The sequence below is a fragment of the Panicum virgatum genome, chromosome 4K (genome assembly GCF_016808335.1).
Source record: "Panicum virgatum strain AP13 chromosome 4K, P.virgatum_v5, whole genome shotgun sequence".
In the NCBI taxonomy this organism is placed as follows: domain Eukaryota; kingdom Viridiplantae; phylum Streptophyta; class Magnoliopsida; order Poales; family Poaceae; genus Panicum; species Panicum virgatum.
The window spans coordinates 13,862,752-13,884,440 of NC_053139.1; the positions used below are offsets into that span (position 1 = coordinate 13,862,752).

General features: G+C 44.7%; 1 protein-coding gene and 1 long non-coding RNA gene across 2 annotated transcripts; one reads left to right on the forward strand and one right to left on the reverse strand.

The window, feature by feature from the left end:
* Positions 1-5,185: 5,185 nt before the first annotated feature.
* On the forward strand, positions 5,186-14,149 carry LOC120703229. The gene is made up of 5 exons (XR_005686846.1): positions 5,186-5,382; positions 5,497-5,595; positions 5,695-5,745; positions 9,467-9,511; positions 13,616-14,149. It is a non-coding gene; the product is annotated as an uncharacterized LOC120703229 (long non-coding RNA).
* Positions 14,150-18,953: 4,804 nt separating this feature from the next.
* Positions 18,954-21,436, reverse strand: LOC120703230 (protein MOTHER of FT and TFL1 homolog 1). The gene is made up of 4 exons (XM_039987251.1): positions 21,097-21,436; positions 20,921-20,982; positions 20,687-20,727; positions 18,954-19,413 (listed from the first exon to the last, which is right to left on the reverse strand). Exons 1-4 carry the CDS (start codon positions 21,289-21,291, stop codon positions 19,172-19,174), a joined length of 540 nt encoding a protein of 179 aa, XP_039843185.1. The 5' UTR covers positions 21,292-21,436; the 3' UTR covers positions 18,954-19,171.
* Between the last annotated feature and the right edge of the window lie 253 nt (positions 21,437-21,689).

Genomic DNA, 21,689 nt, shown 5'->3' on the forward strand with positions numbered 1-21,689 from the left:
GTTTTTCTCCTTGTTTCATGCAAAAGTTGCTATTAGAGTTAACTAGCTTCTCCCATACCACATATTTAAGTTGCTCTGTATTTAACTTGGTCTAGTTCAACTTGCCTAGGCAATATGTGACTAAATGCTTGTGGCAGAACCACATGAATTATTCCGGCTCAAGTGCGCTGGCCATCACCCTAAAGGCAACACCGGCTCAAAAGCACTTCAAACGGAACAATTCTTGGTTTGTCGGGTAACGTCCCGATACAACCACCGGTTCTCGGATCGAACAAGCATACTCCGCACGATGGCGAGTCCAGAGATATTACAACCATAATTTTACAACACAGGCATAACAGTTATTACAATAAGTTTAAAACATTATTACAGATCCAAACTTAGTAAATCATTATACAAGACATAAGTTTAAGTTCAGAGTTTAAAAGCAGCCGAAAGAAAACACGACGGCTACAACACATCGCAAAAGGACACCAAGCTAGCCCAAGCAAGGTATCACTCATCGGGGTCATTGCCGGCTGAAGACGGATCCCATTCTACGGACCAGCCAGGAGGCAAAGAGCAGGGCCAAGTCAGACTAGCGATCTGGTCCTCAAAACCCATACCTAAAAAAGGTTTCAACAGCAAGGCTGAGTATTCTAATACTCAGCAAGACTTAACCGTCAACAGATATACTTAGTCCACCTAGCTAGACTATGCAGGGTTTTGTAGGCTCTGGTTTTTCTTTTGCTGAAAAACAATAAAGAGTAGGTCCTTAATTTCACATTTTAGCTTTCAATATTCTAGTTGATTATCCATTCTATGTAAGCAACTACCTCTACACAACCATGGTAGAACTTTAGTTAAACATTAAGATTGATCAAATGATGTTACTCTTATTACTCTGTGTGGCAAAGGGATCAAGCAGTCCCAAACTGTGAGAAGCGGACGATTCAAATTGAATTTGTTGACCTGGCCAGGCAGACCTAACACACACGTTTAGAACACCGTCGGGTCGTTCCCAAACAACCGTTGACCTTTCATTCCGGCTTGTTGATAGGGTCACTCTCTCTGACTACAGGGCACCAACTTCCTCCCTGCACCCGTGGTGTTGCGCAACATAAACATAAATAAAACATATCTCTAAGAGAGAGTGAAAGGTATATCCACTCCCCGGTCCGATCGGCTATTAGGCTTACCGCGTACCATATTTACGGCAGGTGGCTAGTACGTTCAAAAACTTAACCACCGCTACCACACACCGCGACCTTAGCAGATTTCATCAACTCAGACGGGGTCTCACTCAAGGTCATGATATCAAACACGACCCCGTCCGTCGTCCTTATATTGATAGCAGAAAGTAAACAAGCAATTCTTATAGAGCTCGCGAGTGACAGGCAATCACTCGACTTTTACCGGTCCTATAAGCTTAGCAATTATTCGAACTTAGGTCTAGTGTTCAGTACATAGGTTCCTAGGATCATGCATCTAGGGTTTCAATTCAAATCCTAAGAACAGTAAATGCACAAGTAAGTAATAACGATAATTTGTAATAATTTGAAATATTGGGTTATGTCCGGGGCTTGCCTTCACGGTAGTCGCTAGCTAAAACAGCCTTGGGCTCTTCCGAACTTTGGTCCGGGTCTTCAGTCAGTATGGCGGCGTTCACTTTGGCTTCTTGATCAACTCATTCGGACTCCGAGATCAGCTCGTACGTCCCGTCCGCTAGAACAGTCGTATCTATATGTGATGCAAGAGATGACATTACCACATACATATTTCACGATAAAGTTGTAGTCTAACACTAAGCAAACATTTTTATCATCTGGGCAAGCATTGTAGAGAAGTTATCTAATAACTATTACTACACAAAACAACATGATCAACCTCATAAAACAATTTGATTATACTTACAAAGTAAGTGTTAGTTAGTTTATAAAGCATGTAAATCATGATTTGCTAAGAAATGAGTAACTCAACCCACAAACAGCATTTAAATTCAGAAAAATTACCTCAAACAGGAAGTACAAAGAGAAATCTACCCTATAAGTTTCATACCATTTTATGCAGCCAAATAATCAGAATAAATCATTTATTTAGACAGCACCTAGAAAAAGATTAAATTATATAGAACAAACAATAACACTTATGAAGCTCAAAATTTTTCAGAACATGCTTCATATGATTATGAATGTTCCATAAAGTTTTCAGAATTTATCTAGATAGAAAACTGAAGTAATAATTTTGACAAAATTAAACCACATATGATAAAGCTAATTAGTACAGGAAATTCTATAGTGTTTCTGGATCCTAAATTTTATATACATGAATACACGACCAAATTAGAGTTACACAAAAATTCTCAGAACTTTCTAAGCAAGTAAACTATTTATCACAATTAAAGCCTACTTAACAAGCATTAAATAAAAGATATAGTTAGACAGCTCTAAAATTTCCCAACCTTGGGTAAAAGCAAGGTTTTAGTGACATTTAAGCATGAAAAAAGTTTCGCACTCAGAACTTAAATATTTCTACCAGCACAAATAAATTAGCAAAACTAGTAGATTTAGGAATCTTGAAACTTTGACCTAGTTAATGATGTCAAAAAGGTTTCAAATTTTTACCAGGTACTAGCAACACTGCAATACACAATCTGACCAAAGCTCACATGAAATTACTGAGTAGAACTCCTAGAACAATTAAAGCCTAATTATTCAATTCATTTTCTTGGAATAAAATACAAACCAAAACTGAAGATGTGCATATAACAAAACTTATAGTTCTTGTAACAAGGATTCCAAAATATTTGGAATTGAATTTTCTGATTTTTCTACGAATTTCTAGGTATTTTCAAAGTTCAGCCTAAAAACAAAAGGAAAAGATCTGAGAACTTGCAGAGAGGTCCTTAGTAGTTTTCAAATCCTAGCAAACATGCCCTTGGCCGGAGTCAGAGCGAGGGGGAGGGTTTGACCGGCCGAATCCCGGCGAGGCTCGTCGCCGGCAGCGAGGGGTAAGAGATTGGGGAGCAAGAGGAAGTAAAGGCGCACCTAATGGTGTGCTTGGACGGGTCTGGGATGGTCGGAGCGAGGTGGTCCACTGCGAGCAGGGCGACGGTGGCGGAGAAGAACGGCGGAGCTCAACGGTGACCGTGCTGCGGCGGTGGATTGGGGGTGCGGAGGAGTCTGGGAGCTGCGCGAGGCTCGGGCAGCACTAAAGGCTGGGTCAGCGCGGGTGGAGCGGTTGCGGAGGTGCGGGGCGACGGTGAGCTTCGAGCTCGCCGGCGTTCGGGCGGGCGGCGGCGGTATTCTGGGGTTTTTGGGCAGGGAACTGGCGAGAGAGTGAAGGGATTGGGTTGCGGGGCTTCCAGTGGTGCCGAGGCGCGCGAGAGATGGGGGTCCGGGGCACTACAGCTAGCTGGCCACGGCGACGGCGAGGTGGCGGCCGCGGAGCTCGGTCGGGTGGCATGGCAAGGGGAGAAGAGGTCCAGCGTGAGGGGGAGTGGGTCCAAGAGGTCGCTGGGGTGCCGCGTGGGGCGGTGGGGAAGCAGGAGCTCGCTTGCGGCCCTCCTCGGAGGCGGGCGGCGCTGAACTGCGCCGGCGGCAGAGAAGCAGAGAGGGAGGGAGGAGGAAGAAGAAGGGTGGATCTATTTGCAAATTCAGAAAATTCCAGGGACCCTACTGTAAATCAACAATAACTTTTAAACTAGGGCTCAATTGAAAAAGTGCCCAACATGAAAGTTGTTCAACTTTGCAAGATCTACAACTTGGATGTTGTGCAAAAATTGATTTGACCAAAGGTTAAAGAGTTATTTTGAAAACATAGAAAGAATTTTGAATTTAATGGACTTTTGTCTGCCATGTAATGATTACACTGAATTTTACAAATAAACCCTCCACAAAAGCAATATTTGCTCTCCCTATTCAAATTAAGTTACAGAAAGGACCTTGCATTAAATCATATTTATATAAATAACCTTTTATTTTTACAATAAGATCCTTTTTCAAGCAAATTAAGCACATGATGCATAAAATAAATATAATTCTACTGTGCAGACACCTAGAGTGTCACAATGCCCCTTGCTACTGATAGTGCTCCCAGCAGTAGCACACGTACTGGGCCAAACCATCCGTGATGAGCACTCATCACCAAAGGTTAACACATTCATCACACCGCTGGTTACCCTCCTAGCACCGCCTGTTCTAGAATCGGTGGTGATGGACCCTCTATCACTATCGATTTAAATCCAACGCCTCCAAAAACTGGTGGTGATTACCATTTTGAACCGGCGATGATTGGAGCGTTGGAGTAGTGAAATCATACCTTATGTTAATCTATTTTGCTCCTCAACGGTTAGTTATTCCCTCCGTTCCAAATTATAGTTCATTTGACTTTTTAACCCCAAGTTTGACCACTAGTCTTATTCAAAAATTTGTACAAAATATTATTTTTTTTGTTGTGGTTTGCTTTATCAGTATAGTTCTTCAAGAATGAATTAAATTTGACTATGTTTGTTTGAATTTTTTGAATAAAATGAGTGGTCAAATTTGGAACGGAGGAGATATTGATCATGGCAATTCTTTCTAAAGCACCACTTATTTGTTGTGTTACAGTTAGCTTACTGCAAACAGGGCTCGATAGATGATGGTGTTTTGCTGACGAACATGGGAGAGCTTAACGCAGCAGGTTTAAGGTTTACTTCGGAGTTTGGACGCGAGTGACTGAGTGGCGCTATGATACGCAAGTGTGCATTCTCAGATATGCTGCCAAGTTGATCAGATTGCAGTCGAACAAGCTAGCAATTTGGTATGACAAAAAAAAAAAAGTTAGACCGATGAATCACATATATATGGGTGAAAGTTCAGGTTTTGATCTAGCGCCCCAACTGATAATTTGACAGAGGATAAAGGTGTTTGATACAGGTCAAGTACAACGAAACCCAGCTGGTAACTCACTACTATACCCTCTTGACTCTTGAGTTTAATTTACGGTAGCAGACGCTCTTCTGAAGCAGCATGCTGATGATCCTCGCTTGGTTGGATCATTCTCCGAACTAACTTTGTACTGCCTTGGCTAGCCAACGATTACACTGAGCCGAATTTGCAGTGGAGTCGTACCAAGAATAACAAGACAAATTGAAACCAACCACGAGACTCACTCTAAATTGGACCGCAGTGGGGCACGCAGCCAGCATATCACACAAGTTAAATTGGAGCGCATCCCCTGACCCTGGGTGGCTGGCCCCAGGCCCATGTTTTCCATCGTGCTCCTCGAGATTGCCCCTGCATCCATCCCAGTGCCCAGGCCCCCCTCCTCAAACCCTAACCTGAATCCGCAACCTTCGAGGAGTCGACGACTGCTCCCTATCGCCGGAGTTCTCGGCGCATTAGACGGTACCAGCCAGCGGTAGTTCGCGGCCTCTCTTCTCGTTTTGGTTGGTCACAGATTAGGGTTTCCGGGACCCGACCAAGATGGTCGAATCCGGTCAGTTTTCCGGCCAATTCTGATGGCCCCATGCAGGTAATCACCGAAGCCCTTCCCCTGATGTGCGTCGTGGTTTATGGCGCCGTCTGGCTCCACGCTGATGAGTTATGGGCAGATCTTTGCAGATCCAATCTGGTAATACGTTGATCCCTTTCCCATGATCGAATCGGCAATAATAGCATAATGTTAACTCTTTCTCTCAACACTTCTGATTTTTTGTTATGATCGTACTAGGTGCCTTTGTATGGTCGCAGTGAAGTCCTTTGTTCCTCATCTCTTGCATCGGTGAGCAAATTTTGCTAGGGGAGGTTTTGTGTGTGGGTGGGGTCCTATATATATGCTGTGTTTCTGGGTCGTATATATATGTGCTGTGTTTACCCCAAACCGCCGGGTTGAAATCGGTGAGTTGAGCCACTCATTTGATTAGGGTCGGTGGTGATGGGGGTGCCGCATCACCGCCAGATCTAGAACCGGCGGTGTTCCCTGTTGAAAAAAATTGGCACGGCTCCACGCTAGCTGCTCACCCACGCCGGCTGTCGCCGCTCCCCCGCGGATCCCGCGCACCATGCACGGGTCGCTGCCTTGCTCCTCCCCTGCTGCTGCAGATGCTCAGCCCCTGGCCAGGGCCTCAAGAGCACCGCATACAGGTCGCCGCCATTGCTCCCGTCATCCTCCTCGCCAAGCGACGGTGCCGGGTCGCCTCCGCCCCGCTGCTTCCGTCACTGCTGCCGCACTGCTCCTATCGTCCCGTGCGCGGGTCGCCCACCAGGGGCAGCAAAGAGAGAGTGGAATTGAGGGAGAGGAGAAAGGGGCAGCAGGGAGAGAAATGGATCAAGGAAGAGAGGTAGAGAATGACAGGAGTGGATAAGAGAGGGGTGGGGGGGGGGAGTTGGGTGATGGTGCCCATCATATCGGCGGGTCGTATTACCACCCGACGGTGATACCAACACCGTTGGTTCGTTTCGACCCGGTTGTGAAAGGATGTTTGGATTGACCTATTCTGTCATAGTGTCATGGAATTATAGAACTAACAAGATTGGCTGCTATTGTTAATTGAACCAAGCGGCAGCATGTCCAAACTCCAAAGCAATGCACATTATTATTTTCAGCTGTAAGAATCTAGAACCTTGTGATAGTTTTTGCATGCAGTTAGTATTTGTGATTTATTATGTTCTCTTCTCGAAGGAATGGGAGCATTTTTTTTTGAAAGGTAAGGAAGCATATGTTAGACAGGTGCTATGCTCCATTTAACCACTTTTGTTTGGCACTGGTTGTCCTGTTAATGTTTAGCATGTAAGTGCAAAGTTCCACTTTATTTACTTAGGCACTGGTAATACTATTAATGTTAAACATATGCTTGTTGCATGATATGTGCTGGCTGTTGCTTCTATGACTGTTAGTGTTTGTAATCCTGGTGTATTTTAGGCCTAGACTTGTTCCTTTGAATGCTCAGTGAACTATTTAGGTATTGATTTTTTTGGTACCTCATCAATGAACTTTTGTTGGAACAACGATGTTACATATATTATGCTAGTTAGCAACACTGTGTATACAGAAAACTTCCAAGTTCTGATGACCATATATATTAAATTAGACTTTGCATTGACAGTTGTTTTCCTAGTTGTCTTACGCATATTTTGAGTTGCTACTAGATAACCTAATTTAGGCTATTTTAGGAATAATTTCTTGAAGCTTTGTTTTATAGAAATCAAACATTTCCAGAAATAGTATTTATTGGAACTGGCAAATGGTGACAGATGGAATAATCAGGAGTTTTACCTTAATTATTATCTCACGGCAACATTCAAAATCTTGATGTCTATCCAAAATCTTTGTACCATTAATTAGTTATAAGCTGCGCCTTTCTGTAGCAACTTAGACTATTACCAGAGTGAACAACAACTAAATCATTTATGCTATTCATCAATTGAAAAGCTAGCACAATCCTGAAATTTATTATTATCCTATTAATTAATCTTGACAGGATTTAACAGTGATGTTCTTTATTTCACATAAATATGGTATGTGTTCTTAGGATTTTTTTTCAACTTCTAGCCAATTGTAACTGAATGAATCTTCCTTTTCTTTTGTGGACAACTAGTTACAATGAATCGGGTGATTAAGATAAGTTCTAAAAAGGAATTCATCATAGTTGTAATTTCTGTACTATATTGATTAAAGTGGATTACTTCCTTTGATTTTCTCCTCTTCTTGGGGCAACTGAACTCATTAAGGTTTGATATAACAGTTGAATCTTGTGATGCTTGTATAATTAATACTTTCCCTAGCACGATTGAAATTGCTTCACTCAGCCGCATTAACATTTGATAGTCAGTTAGAATTACAAACCAAAATTGAAATGTACTACCACTTATCTTGCAAAGTGTTCACAGCATAGTTACATAAATATGAAATCTGTATTCTGAACTACAATAGGCAGATGCTATTCTCATTTTTCAATCTAAACATTCTGCTTTTTCAAATGTGTAGGCATAAAATATTTAAGGTATCCCTACACCTGGACTAAAGATTCTTGATATGGTTGGGGATCACATCAAAGAACACAAGAAGCATATGTTTCATTGATATGATTTTTTTTCCTAAAACTATTTAAGATGCATATTTTTATCTTTAGTGAATTCGTAAATTATACTATTGGATGCTACTCATGATTGAAGGCATTGATGCATCTTGCTGCATGCATGTACACTGTCTTTCAATTCCTTTCTTCCCTATGCATGTACACAGTCACCTCGCCTTGCCTTTGGTGAGCGCGGGGGGACTAGGCAACGAACCATGGTCTTGCTTCATATTGTATCTAGAAACTTTGACCAAACAATAATTAGTGTTTTCAATTATCTAACATCAGTATGACAAATTTATTTAGGTGGCCTTGTCTTCCATAATCTATCAATAATTACAATTATTAATCTTTTCTTTAGAAGCAAACAACTGCTCGATCATGTGATTCCATACAGTAAAGTTTTAGTGCTATCACCTACATCATACAGCTTATAGCAACAGAGTTTTAAAATTTTCCCTTGGCAATGCTTGTTGATTGCGTACTTTGTACAATCCATATATCAAATTCATGGTGCCAACTACTTACAAGAAAGGATGGAAGAAGGTAAAACTAAAGAATATTCTTCCAGCTTTCATTGAAGAAGATAGTGCACCTATTTATTTGATATACAATGTTCAACTACAAAAGCAACAAGTCTTGTCAAGGAAAAGTTTGATAAATTTTGTTGTCTTTGAGTTGCAAGAATTGGTATTGGCCTTGAAAATATATTGCCATTGTATGGAGCAGATGTTTAACTAAAGTATGTAATATTTGTCGTAGATAGTATAGCTTGCTCATGAGAACCATGATACATTCCTTGGACACTTTATTTTGATTCAAAAATTAAACATCCCTGTGCCACTACGTTTTTCATGTTGAGTTGTCTGTCCTCTGCTACTCCTCACTTTTCCATAACAACGTTCATCATTGTATCTTGGTTGTCTTCGGACTTGAGATCATTCTACAACATCACTGGCATATGCTGCATTAGCTAGGGTCACACCTCTAGGTAACGTTTCGTATTTGAAGTAAACAACTTCTTGATTATGTGATTCTGTACAATACAAATTTAAGGTTGTCACCTAATTGATAAAACTTTTAGCAACAAACTTTTTAAATTTTCCCTTGGCAATGCTTGTTGATTGTGTACTTTGAACAGTGCGTATATCAAAATAATGGTGCTAACTACTTTCATGAAAGGATGGAACAAAATGAATCTAGAAAATATTCTTCTAGCCTTTAATGAAGCAAATAGTGCGCCTATTTATTTGATGTACAATGTTTGACTACAAAAGCAACAAGTCTTGCCTTGGAAAAATTTAATAAAATTTGTTGTCTTTATTTGAATTGCAAGAATTGACATAGGTATTGAAAAAATATATTTAATTATCATTGGATAAAGTAGATGTTTAACTTCAATTTTTGATATTGTATTGGTTGTAGATGGAGAAAGATTGGAGTCCAACAAGACTATGCTATACTGATGAGGTTCATACTATTTTCCTTGGTCACTTTATTTTGGTAGAAAATGATCCATCCCTGACAACTATATTTTTTATACTTAATTGTCTATCCTATGTTGCACATCTCCTCTTGGTAAGGATGTTCATCGTTTTGTCTTGAATATCTTTGGAGCCAAGAGCAATCATTGTCATACGCTTTATTAACCTTAGTCACACCTCTACCTAGGTATATTAGTGTTATGGCAAGTGGGCCAGCCACAGGCCTAGGCCCACGAGTACTGAAGCGTGTGAACAGTACCCGCGGTACTGTAGTGCTGCCATAGGTTAGGGTTTAGGATCAGTCTAAGATTAGATTACTTAAGGGTCAAGTTTGTTAGGCGCCTTGTCTATAAAAGATTGCCATGAGTCATAGGGTTAGAAAAACAGAAAATAGATCAAAGCAGCTCAGAGCCTCCAGAGGGAGGGCGAGTTAGCCGATCTATCCTGCTGTTCTAGTATCGATAACCAGTCCACATCAACTTGGTATTCAGAGCCTCCGATCTTGTGACACCATCCATTTTTTTCCGCCGCCGCCACCATAAATCCCACCAAGTTCCCACCCCTATTCTGATCCAGCTCCTTGCTAGATTAGATCGGTTCATCAACTTCCACCCACGCCCCTCTCTCCAGATTGCTTCTACTCATCGACAAGCCATGGAAACAACCACCGCAGCCCCCAAGATCCGCATTCCGACCTTCGATGGCAGTATTGATCCACTACTCTGGTTGCAGCGGTGCAACCAATGTTTGGACGCATGGGAGACACCGAAGTTCCTGAAGGTATGGACCGTTTCCTTCAAGATGACAGGTCTAGCACTACGGTGGTTCGACGAGATCGAGAAGACCATCGGCGTACCTACGTGGCTGGAGTTTGCTGGCGCGGTCCATCAGCGATTTGCGTCAGCTCCGACATCCGCACCCTCGCCGGCTGAATCCACTGCAGTGTCGCTGCCGGCGGTTTCATCTCCCTCTGTTGCTGAGATCCTCGCCAAGATCGACTCCTACGCATCTTCACTGGCACACACTGCGGCCACAACGACAGGGTTGGCTACCGCTGCATCACCTCCCTCGACGGCCGCGACATCTACCCCGGCATCCATGCCAACAAATCCACCCCCGCATGCGACGCCAGCGGCTCGGCCGGCATCTCCTACACCGTAGCCACTAGTGACACCAGCTACGTCGCCGGCATCGCCTCTTGGACCACCGACGCTCGCCCCTTCTCCGCCTGCACTGGTGGTGCCCACGCTGTCAACGCCAGCCCCATCTCCACCGGGGGGCCTGACGGTGATGCCTCCACCGTTGCCTGCGCCATCGACACCAACGCCATCGCCGCCAGCGATCCTCGTGCCGTCAACGCCCACGCCATCTCCGCCAGCGACCCCTGCACCACGGACGCCGTTACCACTGTCCCCTGCTGCTCCACCGGTGGAACCAGGAGCTCCACCGGCGCCTCCGACGCCGCAACCACCGGCAACACCAGCTGCGTCGGCCGCCGTCGTCGATCCGCTCGGGGAGCAGCAGCCCCTGCCCGTCATGGATCTGTCACCGCCACTCCATCGCCGCCTGTCGAAGCCTCCCTCATCGGCGCGGATCCTCATCGGTGGGGTCTCCGCCCGTCGCGGATATGGTTGCCCCGCCCGTCAAGGTGCCGTCCGCGCTCCTCGGGCCGTCTGTCGCGGCTTCCGTCCTCCATCGCGGTGGATCCATCACCGCCCGCCGCGCCCCATCTGCGGCTGCCCGTCCCGTCTGCCGCCGCCCGCGTGCCGTCTGCGCTCCTCCGTCTCTTGCCACACGCACGCTGTCCGCGTGTGCTTCCGCCCATAAGCGGCCGCTCACGCGTCCGCGGCCGTTCGTCCACCTGCTGCCGCCCTGCCGCCCGTCGGCAGCTCTCCAGCGCCACGTGCGGCCTCGGCTTAGGTGTCTTCGACACCTGCCACGGTCCCGGCGTCTTTGGCGCCTGCCGCGGCCTCGGCGACCCCGTCCGCGCCAGTGCCTGTGGCCGCGTCCATCAGGTGCCCCGTCTTCCGTGGGCCGCCCGACAGCCATGATTGCGCCTACTCCAAGCGCGGCTGGGACCTCACCCTTCGCGCCAGGCGCCTCGCCCGGCGCGGCTGCCTTACAGCCTAGCCTGGCCTCTCCGCATCCGACTCTGTCACCACCCCTGGCCGTGTGGACGTCATGGTTGCACGGACGCGAGCAAGCGCGTCGACATGGGAGGGCGCCCAAGGCACACTGGGGTGCTTCATCCTCCGCCTCGTCGTCATCCACTTGTGCCCAGAGCCACTCGTCGTCGGTCTCCAGACGCCAGTCTTCTTGCCGACGCCAGTCCTATCCAACCGGAGCTTGCTTATCGGGTGGACGTCTTCTCCACTGCCATAACATTGTGGGCACCTTCAAGCTGGGCTGCACATTGCTTCAAGCAGCAATGCTCCATCCGTCGCCTTCAGAATTCCATGGTTTCCTGGCTCGAGGACGAGCTGTCTTCGAGGGGTGGAGAAGTGTTATGGCAAGTGGGCCAGCCACAGGCCTAGGCCCACGAGTACTAATGCATAAGAAGCAGCTCAGAGCCTCCAGAGGGAGGGCGAGTTAGCCGATCTATCCTGCTGTTCTAGTATCGATAACCAGTCCACATCAACTTGAAGCAGACAACTAATGCATCCTGTGATTCTATAAAAGAAACAATTTTAATCTTGTCACCTAGAATTCCTGCAACTTTTAGAAACAAAGTATTTAAGTTTTCCCTAGGCAATACTTGTTTCTGTGAACATTGCATATCAAATTATTAGTGCCAACTGCTTTCATGGAAGGCTGAAAAGAAACTAGATCTAGATAATATTCTCGCAACCTTTAATGATACATGTAGCGAAACTAATTGTTTAGAATGCACATGTTCAACTTGAAAATAAATAAGCCTTTGCTTTGGGAAAGTTTAATAGAGTTTTGTTGTCCTTGAAAATGTTATTCTGGCTAGATGTGTATGTTGTCTCTAATTTAGAATATTGCTTGTGGACAGTAAAGGATAGGCGCCAGAATTAACAATGGTACTACGAAAATATCATGGTGCCAGGTATTAATGATGTTTTGGTGAATGCAGTTAAGAAAGAAGCGCCAAATAAAATAGAACAATGTAATATAACCTCATAAAACGAGGCTATAATTGTTCCTATCCCTTTGTTGTAGTTAACTGTAAAAAAAAGGGGGCATTTGTGTTCTACTATTATTCAAAGTAAAATTGTAGTTAACCACAATTGCACTTCAAAGTAGGGGTAAGAACACCAAAAAACCTAAAAAAACATGATCTACTATTATTCAAAGTAAAAATAAAGTGGTGGACATTCAAGCTTGGAGGTGGTACACCAAGAGGAAGTTGAGTAGGCTGCCATGGTAATATGTTGATAGTAACATATATATTTTACTTGAAAAAAGTACATTACAACGTGGTGGTGTTGAAGAAATGAGGCAGAATTTTTAGGAAAGACACAATAAGTAGTCAAAGAAACAGTGCATCAGCTTTCTGAAGCAACAAGAACCTCAGAGTTGGTCAAGCATTAAATTGTTTCCGGAGTCATCAATGTTGTGCTAGATTCCCATGGAGACTGCAGAAGTGTGGTGACTAGTTGCGATCTTCTCAATTACTGGACGATTTTGGTCTAGATAGTGGCCTCTGTTTCCTTTTGCTGGAAAGGACGATACCTTATAATCACAATGCTATGACATCCGATTGTTCCTTTAATCCAGTGCATTTCTTCACCAAGCCCGGCAAAACATCTATAATGGAGAGATATTCTTTGACTCGGTCTAGTTTGCTGTAATGAACTGTTTATTCTGCTTCGGTGATTCAGTTGTATCCCTTCTGCTATGTTGGACTGGTTTTCATTCAGTGAATCTGCTGTATAATGCTTTGAGGTGTATTAGCATCTTGGGAGCACTTGATATTGCAATCTGTTGGGAGTTCCTTGTATCAGTGGATATTCACAAAATTACCTTCTATATATCTCTGGCCCCTCTTGCGTTTGTTTGCTGGTAGAAAACTATTTATTACTACTATTGGGCACACTAATAATTGGTAATCTCTTTTTAACTGCAGGGACTCCATTAATCCAGAAGTACAGGCAAGCATGCACCTCTCACCTCTGGACCAATAGTTGCGTGCTTATCTGCAACATGATATGCTGAACTCATCTCAGGATTCTCAGCTCGGAGGATAGTTAACATTGTGGCTGGCAATTCGGTGCGGGGAGATGATGATTTGATGGATGATGATCTCACTTTTCGAACCATTGATCCCTGTCATCCTGGGACGTGTCTGGGAATCCCTCTTCGCTGGAGCAAAATATTTTGGTTCCATGGGAAGGGGTATGGACCTGTGGCAGCTCCTGATTTGCCGGTGCCGGAAAGTGCGCAGCAGAGGAGAATGTGCTTCCTGGGTGGAGACTGATGTCGCCCGGCACCTCCGGTTGCCCGCGTGGTGGTGCGCACCTATACTGCAGCTGACGGACTTTGCATGTAAAAGAACTGCACGCGTGCATGTGGACAGTAAAATAAAAGAAGTTGCTGGAGTTTTGGACTTGACCTTAATTCCTAATAAATCACAAGAGCTCATGTTTATGAGGAAGAGATGCAATTGGTGCAAATCTTTAGTCTCATATTGATAGTGGAGGGATGCGATGATCAACAGAAAGATGGAGTTTGTTCTCAGTCCTCCAATATATATGTGATGGGGCAGAGAAGAAAAATGCCACACGTGGGCTCAGACGCCTCGCCTTGCCGAGCTTAGACGCACAACACTTACGTTAATGGTCTGCCGAAATTTGACCCTCACCTGCAAGGATGTGTCCGTGTGTGTGTGTGTGTTTTTTAAGTTTTATCTTTTGACGATCCTTGGTGTATGATCTTTGCTAATGATGTGGTGCTAGTTGACGAGAGTAGAGCAGGGGTTAATAGGAAGTTAGAGCTGTGGAGACACACGTTAGAGTCGAAAGGGTTCAGACTTAGTAGGACCAAGACCGATTACATGATGTGCGATTTCAGCACGACTAGGCATGAGGGGGGAGACGTTAGTCTAGATGGACAAGTGGTGGTCCAGAAGGATACTTTTCGGTATTTAGGATCGGTGCTACAAAAGGATGGCGACATTGATGAAGATGTTAGGCATAGAATTTCAGCTGGCTGGTTGAAATGGCGGCAAGCTTCTGGCATCCTTTGTGACAAGAGGGTACCACAAAAGTTAAAAGGCAAATTCTATAGGATAACAATTCGTCCGGCGATGCTATACGGTGCTGAATGTTGGCCTACAAAAAGGCAACATGTCCAGCAACTGAGTGTAGCAGAGATGCGGATGTTGCGGTGGTTTTGCGGGCACACAAGGAGGGATAGAGTCCGGAACGAAGTTATTCGGGATAGGGTCGGAGTGGCACCAATTGAGGAGAAACTTACCCAGCATCGGCTGAGATGGTTTGGACATGTCCAACGAAGGCCTCCTGAGGCGCCGGTGCGTAATGGGGTTCTTGAGCGGGTCGATAATGTAAAGAGGGGTAGAGGTAGACCTAAACTGACGTGGGATGAGTCGGTTAAGAGAGACCTTAAGGATTGGAATATCTCTAAAGAGATAGCTTTGGATAGGAGCGCTTGGAGACTAGCTATTAATGTGCCTGAACCTTGAACTTATTTCTTTCGGGTTTCATCTCTAGTCTATCCCAGCTTGTTTGGGAAAAAAACTATGTTGTTGTATCTTTTGACGACCGGCTGCGATTCAAGATTGGCTTCCCTATTATATATACAGCCTATCAGCCTCCACAAAAAAAAATCAAGGTCATGGTGTCTTGTCCGTAAGAGTACTGAAACCAGGAGTCTTGTCACTTATCAGTAATACCAAAGGTGGTAAATAGTTGGACGTTCAGGATCGGGTGTGTCAGGGATAAGGAAACAGGTTCCAGCAGCTAACCAGTTTCAGTCCTGTCTAGCAGAGTTGAGTTGGGCCAATAATTGGCGCTGCAACCATACTTGTGCAACAGGTTCACGTACATGTTGTTCTCCTTTTGAAAAAAAAATTCTTACCGAACTGCACCAGATGTTTTGCTTTCTCTGTTGCTTGTATTAGGGAAGGACAGATTATGTGCCGATCGATGTTATGAGAGTTACGGGTAACTCATGATCAGGAAAGAAAGAACCCAATCAGCTGTGAGCAACTGGGCATCCAATACCTTCCCTTCTTTCAGACAAATGCGCTTTCCTTACCTTGATCAGTCATCTGGCTTTACCTCAGCTATTAATAATATGTATGCCGATGCAGGCGATGCTAATATGCATTATGAAACGAATCAGGTTTTGCGCAGCATGAGAGTGACATTAGGTCTTGGATGGTCTCTGAATGAAGTCACTCCAGCAGAACTCAGTGGTACTGCTATATATAGGTTCTGAAAATGACGGCGTATCGTTGCTATATATATACCTACATTATTGTACTACGAGCGTGGGGCATCCAACGTTAACACCAACACCATAACAGAAGAAGATCAACCTACCGCAGTATCAAAATGCGTTGGTTTCAATTTATACTTGAGCGAACCATTAGAATCAAATCATTTATCTTCCGTAGAGCTAAAGCCAGTAGTGTTAGTTTCTGAAGATAGAACTAGATTATGATGCTGACTCAAGATGGTTTCACATGATTCCATTCCACACAAGCATGGCAATCAATGTTTCATATACTCTAGATCTCTGCCAAATAATTTTGGAATAATTATATTGTTGTGCTAGTAGTCCATGATATTTTGGGGCTATTGATATTCTCCATGTCATTTTGGGGTATTTGTACAGTCTACAAGACATAACTCTAGTAACTGTCCTAAAGACTCTTGTACAAATTTTCATAAAATATTCTATCTAACAATATTTTATTACACAAATATTTCTTGACAAAGTTTTTATTCATTTTGACTGAATATAATTTTTTTTCATAATATCTAGTTGTTTCTATCTTCAGTTGAATGCAGCCTGGGCCCGGCCCATGTTTGGTTGTTCTTTATTGGAAAAAGTTCAATTTACTCCCATCAACTATAGCCAAAGTCTGGATAACCCCCTAAATTATAACTTGATTCAATTTACCCCCTAAACTATACCATTTAGTTCATTTTACCCCATAATATAATTTGTCTTTTTTGTTACTCCATAACAAGTTGAATTTTAATTTCAAAATTTGTATCACAATGAATATTTAGAAAAAAATGCTATATTTTCCCTATTAGTTTCATATAATTTTAAACTCCAATAATTAATTTATTATTAAATATTCTAACCTATCAAAATAATAACAAAAAATTATGATGTACTTTTTTAACATGCGTTATGGTGTGTGCTACTATATCTTGTAAAATTTCAACTTAAAATTCCACTTATGCATGGAGAAATAAAAAAGACAAATTTTATTAGTTGGTAATTTGAACCAAAGAGCATAGTTTCGGTAGTAAAATGAACCAAACGATTTAGACTTTTTCCTTCTTTATTTTGCTTTCTCTAAATATTTCTTCTTCAGCAGCTGTTTGATTTTTGTTGTGCCGTATATTTATTTCTATTCCTGTTGCTGTTTTCATTTCTGGAATACGACTCGGGCCACAAGTGTGGCTCCGCCTCCTCCATTTTGCTGCGGCCGCGGCAGCTCTTCCCAGCAGCCACGCCACTTAGATAAGGAGGACCTCTTTGCCAGCGGGATACTCCCGCCAAAGCCAGCCGCCAACGCCTCTTGCCGCTCCAGCATCCATGCTGCCTTTAAGCATGCTCACCGTGCATGCTCTGACTTCGAGTGCAATTTTTTTATTGCTTGAGTTTTTGTTTCAAACAAATTTATGCTTGTTGTGTGACAATTTTTGTATGCCGGCTGTTTTGTCTGGCGTCGTTTGATTCTTTTTGCTATTGTCAGTCAACTTCTATCTCCATAATGCTGGCACATGGCAAGATTTTATTTGTTCAAGCCTATAACTGACTTGGTTAGATGGCTCCGGTAGCAGTCCTCATGTTCTGAGTTTGACTTTCGGTGGGAGTGAATCTTAGGTTAAAGTTAAAAAAAATCCCCCTCGTTGGCCAGAGAAGCTAGAACTCGGTGGGCTTTCTCGGCCAAGAAGCCGAAGGTCGTTTCCTCTTAATGAACTAAGGCGGGGCCGTCATCCCCCTCTCCGGTGGAGAAAAAGATTTTTATTAGTTCAAGATCTGATTGAGATAGAAATTAATTTTACCCAAATGATGCCTAGTCACCCTGTGTAAGGGAAAATATTATACTATTTCTTATTTATTTATAGTAAAAATAAAATAGTAGCAACTTCAAATACATTCCGCTTTGAAGCCTAATAGCAGCTAGCTCCTCCCAAAAGATTGAAGTTTACAAAATAATTGTGAAAACCTATCAAGGAATTTGTTAACGCAAAACCTTTGCGCAACAATCGATGCAAATTTTGTTAAAAAAATCATGAAGGGTTTAACAAAATTCTCTAGAAGCAATCACAAAATTAAATAGTTTGCAGATATTGCTCACCTGGGTGAAACAAAGCCTCTCGTCACTCAAATTTCTCGGCCATTGGATCTAAAATAGATGTTTCATATTCACAACCTCTCTCCCCCCTTATCTCTTTTACATTCTTCTTCCTCCCCTCCCCCACCTTCTTCTTCCTTGTGCCGGCTACCACCTGCCGCAAGCCGGAGCTCCAACACAACCCAAGCCCGCCTACGCCGGCCCCTCCTGCCACCACTTCCCGCCGTCGTCGCCCCCGCCTACGCAAGTCCTCCTTCTAAGGGCGGCGGTGAGCAGCGGCCCCAACAACCCTGAATCCTAACTTGAACCATAATCTCGCTAGAGCTGCTCGTCGGAGTTGGAGAAAGAGGTGCAGATGGAGAAGAAGAAAATTCGAGTGAGGAGAGCCTCCAAATCGCTTGGGTGAGTGAGGAGAGCCTCCAAGTCACTCGGGTGAGTGAGAAGAGCCTCCAAATCACTCGGGTGAGGTTTTGCTTTCCCCTTGCGCCATGAGCTGTGCCAAGGAATCTTTCACTCACCCATTCTCGGGCGGCCCCACTCAGCTTGGCGCCTCCGGCAATTAGTATGGATGATCCCATATATCCCTTCTATGATGGTAAACACAATTACTCCATTGTGCTTTCTAGACAAAAATGATAGCAATTCCAAATCGATTACCCTTTGAAGATTGGTAAGTAACTCATCCAAAACGATCAAATATTCACTGAAATAGTTGAAAAAGGGTTTCACATCCATTTCTATATAGCCCTGACTTAGCCGTTTGGATGGGCTATGCTCAAAAGTATTATAATAAAATTTGTCAGTTCAGAAGTTATTTTTATTAAAATATTACTAACTAGGAAAGGATTATTGTTGAAACCAAAAAAATTGTGTGCAAGATAGCAAGCAAGTTGAAGGGAAATAATCAAGCACGAGAGGTTGATATATAGGGTTTATGTATTAACGGTACATGTCTCAATCACAAGCACAGATGCAGTTCAGTTCAATTATTGAAGGAACATATATAAGACGACAGGTAGGAATGAAGCTTCAACTGTCATCTTCATGGACGGTGACGGCGGCGGCTGGGTAGCAGCTCATTCTTCTTGGGTCAACGCCGCCGGCGAGCGCGCCGCCGTCTCAGTAGTTGCGGCGGCGGTTGGCGGGCTCCTTCTGAGCGTTGAAGTACATGGCGGCGACCGGGAGCCCCAGGTCGTGGCGGTCGGCGAAGGCGCGGGTGGTGAAGCCCACGCGCGCCGCCTCCGCCCCCGGCGCCAGCGCCGGCGGCGCCGTCATGCGGGCCTTCTGCTGGAACACCACCATCACGTAGCGGTGGATGCCCACCGGCGGCCGCGGGCCCATGTACGGCACCACCGCCTCACCTGCACATGGATCGATCGATCGATGGATCCACGACCACAACGCGCGTCAGCATCAGCAAGAGTGCAAGACCGAACACACGAAAGGGGAAAGCTCTGGCCGGCGACACGTGTGCGCCGGTGGAGCGACCAAACATGATGTAAACATGGATCTTTACGAACAGTAGCAATCAGTCAGCACAGGACAACAACACGGACTCGATCTTTCGAAAAGAATTCAGAATGAGGATACCACGTCCACGGAACACATATATTAAAAAAAATAAAGTTTTGACTGTAAGCAACACTAAATTATTAAGCTTCTGACTAGTCCACGACCAACACTAAATTTTGAATCTAAGTCCACGACCAACACTAAAATGAAATAGGGGTAGGGGTGGTGATGGGCCATAGCCTCAGTGGCCTCTTTGCAGCTCAATTTGGTTCTTAATTTATTTAACTCAAAATTGTATAAGATTAAGAGTAGAGATGATAATGGAATATGACCCTAGTAGTTTCTTCATAGCTCAACTTGGTTTTTATAAATTTTTTAGTTCAGAATTATAAAAGATTAGAGTACACTCTTTTTAAGACCCAGTCCTTAAATTATCTATGTCAAATTTTAAGACTTTTACAAACCCCTAACTAAGACCAACGCAAATTTGAGGCAACCTAGTACACATGCGGGACATGTGAAAACAAAAACTATGCATTCTGATAAGATGCATGAAGCACACATAGAACCAGGTGAGCTGGGCGATGCCAGCTGATTTGGCAGTCTAACCAAGACGATCAGCAGCTACCGGCCAAAATTAAGGTGAGGTGGACACGGTGGACTAGTGTGCATGCGTGCTTACACCAACTGGTGGCCCGTTGTGCGAGCTGGTACGACGGCGAGGCCGCTGGGGGCGACGGGATGCGCCCGCTGCGGTCGACACGCGTCGTGTGGGCACCATCGCGCGCAGCGGAGAACGTGTGCCGCCGGAGGGCCCCGCTGCCGCCGCGCCCAGCGCCTCCGGGCCTCGACAGGTTTCGGCCGCCGGCTGGCGCCTACTGCCGACCTGCAGCTATGTGCGATGGATAGACGCAAAAATGGATGCTCCTAGCTGTACACTACCCCTCGCTCCGTCCCCGGCCACCTCCAGCTCCTCTGCACCCCTATCCAACCGACTTCTACTGTTTCTACTACTTAAAGATAATTAATCAAGCAACTGATTACACAACTAGGGAAGCATGCAAACAGTAACTAATTAACAATAATCGTCTAGCATGTGTAGATAGTGTGTTGTTTAATTACCTTGAGAAGGGTCTGTTCCGCCTGGTATGTTGACCACCAGCCTTTGTCCAAAGAGGGTCATCACCAAAAAAGAAACAGGAAAATTAGCATAAAAGGCAAAGTAAAACTATCAGGTAAATAAAGAGCATGCACAGTAGACAATGACAGCAAATCCGGCACATGCTAACAAGGATGCAGACTGCAGAGAGGAATCACCATCTGGCAAGTAAAAAGTAGTAGTCGGCAATTATTTACCAGTGGAGCCACTCCCTCATGCTCGGCTCGCTGGGGCTCGGAGCATCTGGGTCAGTCATGACCTGATCACGGATAAACACAGCGCGCGCGGCGGTTAATAATACCATTGCGTAATAATTCTTCAGTAACCCATCTAATAACAAGAGCACGCGTAATGAAATCGGCACTTTACTGACCAGGGTGAAGAGGTCGTCGCCCCTGCCGGCGATCTGGACGGCAGGCGCGTCGGCGGCGATGGACGGCTTGATCTCGCAGCCGTTGGTGAGGTCCTTGGTGCCGAAGCGCACCGACATGGCCACCGTCGGCACGAACAGGTCCACCACGTCACCGATCACCCTCCCTACCACCAGCGGGTCCACATGGGCAGCCATGGTTGGAGGGAGCACAACTCACTAGCTAACTCAATCCGATCGAGAGCTACTGGGGGGATATGAGAATGGAGAAGGTGAGCCAGGGGTCAAGGAGTATTTATAGGCTGGGGGTGGAGGGGTGGTGGTGGAAGGATGACATGGACATGTTTGGTTGATGGCAATGAGAAAGATAAGCATGCATGATGATGATGATGATGGTGCTGTTGATTGTCTGTCACTTGTACCAAGCACGCCAGGGGTGGTAGCTAGTGGACCTTGTGTAAGGGAATCCGGCTGGTTGTCTTGCAAGGCGCCATGGAGATCCATGGCACGGCGCGTTCTTGTGGGCGGTTTTTGGTGTTCGGCACCCCGGATTTCTTCTTCTACGCTAAACTGCTTGGTCTTTTTGGTTGTTCAAA

Coding starts and splice junctions, on each gene's coding strand:
- LOC120703230 (XM_039987251.1), bottom strand. CDS start 21,291: ATGGCTGCCCATGTGGACCCGCTGGTGGTAGGGAGGGTGATCGGTGAC. Junction 20,728..20,920: donor ATGAGGGAGTGGCTCCACTG/GTAAATAATTGC, acceptor CTTTGGACAAAG/GCTGGTGGTCAACATACCAG. Junction 19,414..20,686: donor CGGAACAGACCCTTCTCAAG/GTAATTAAACAA, acceptor ATCCATGTGCAG/GTGAGGCGGTGGTGCCGTAC.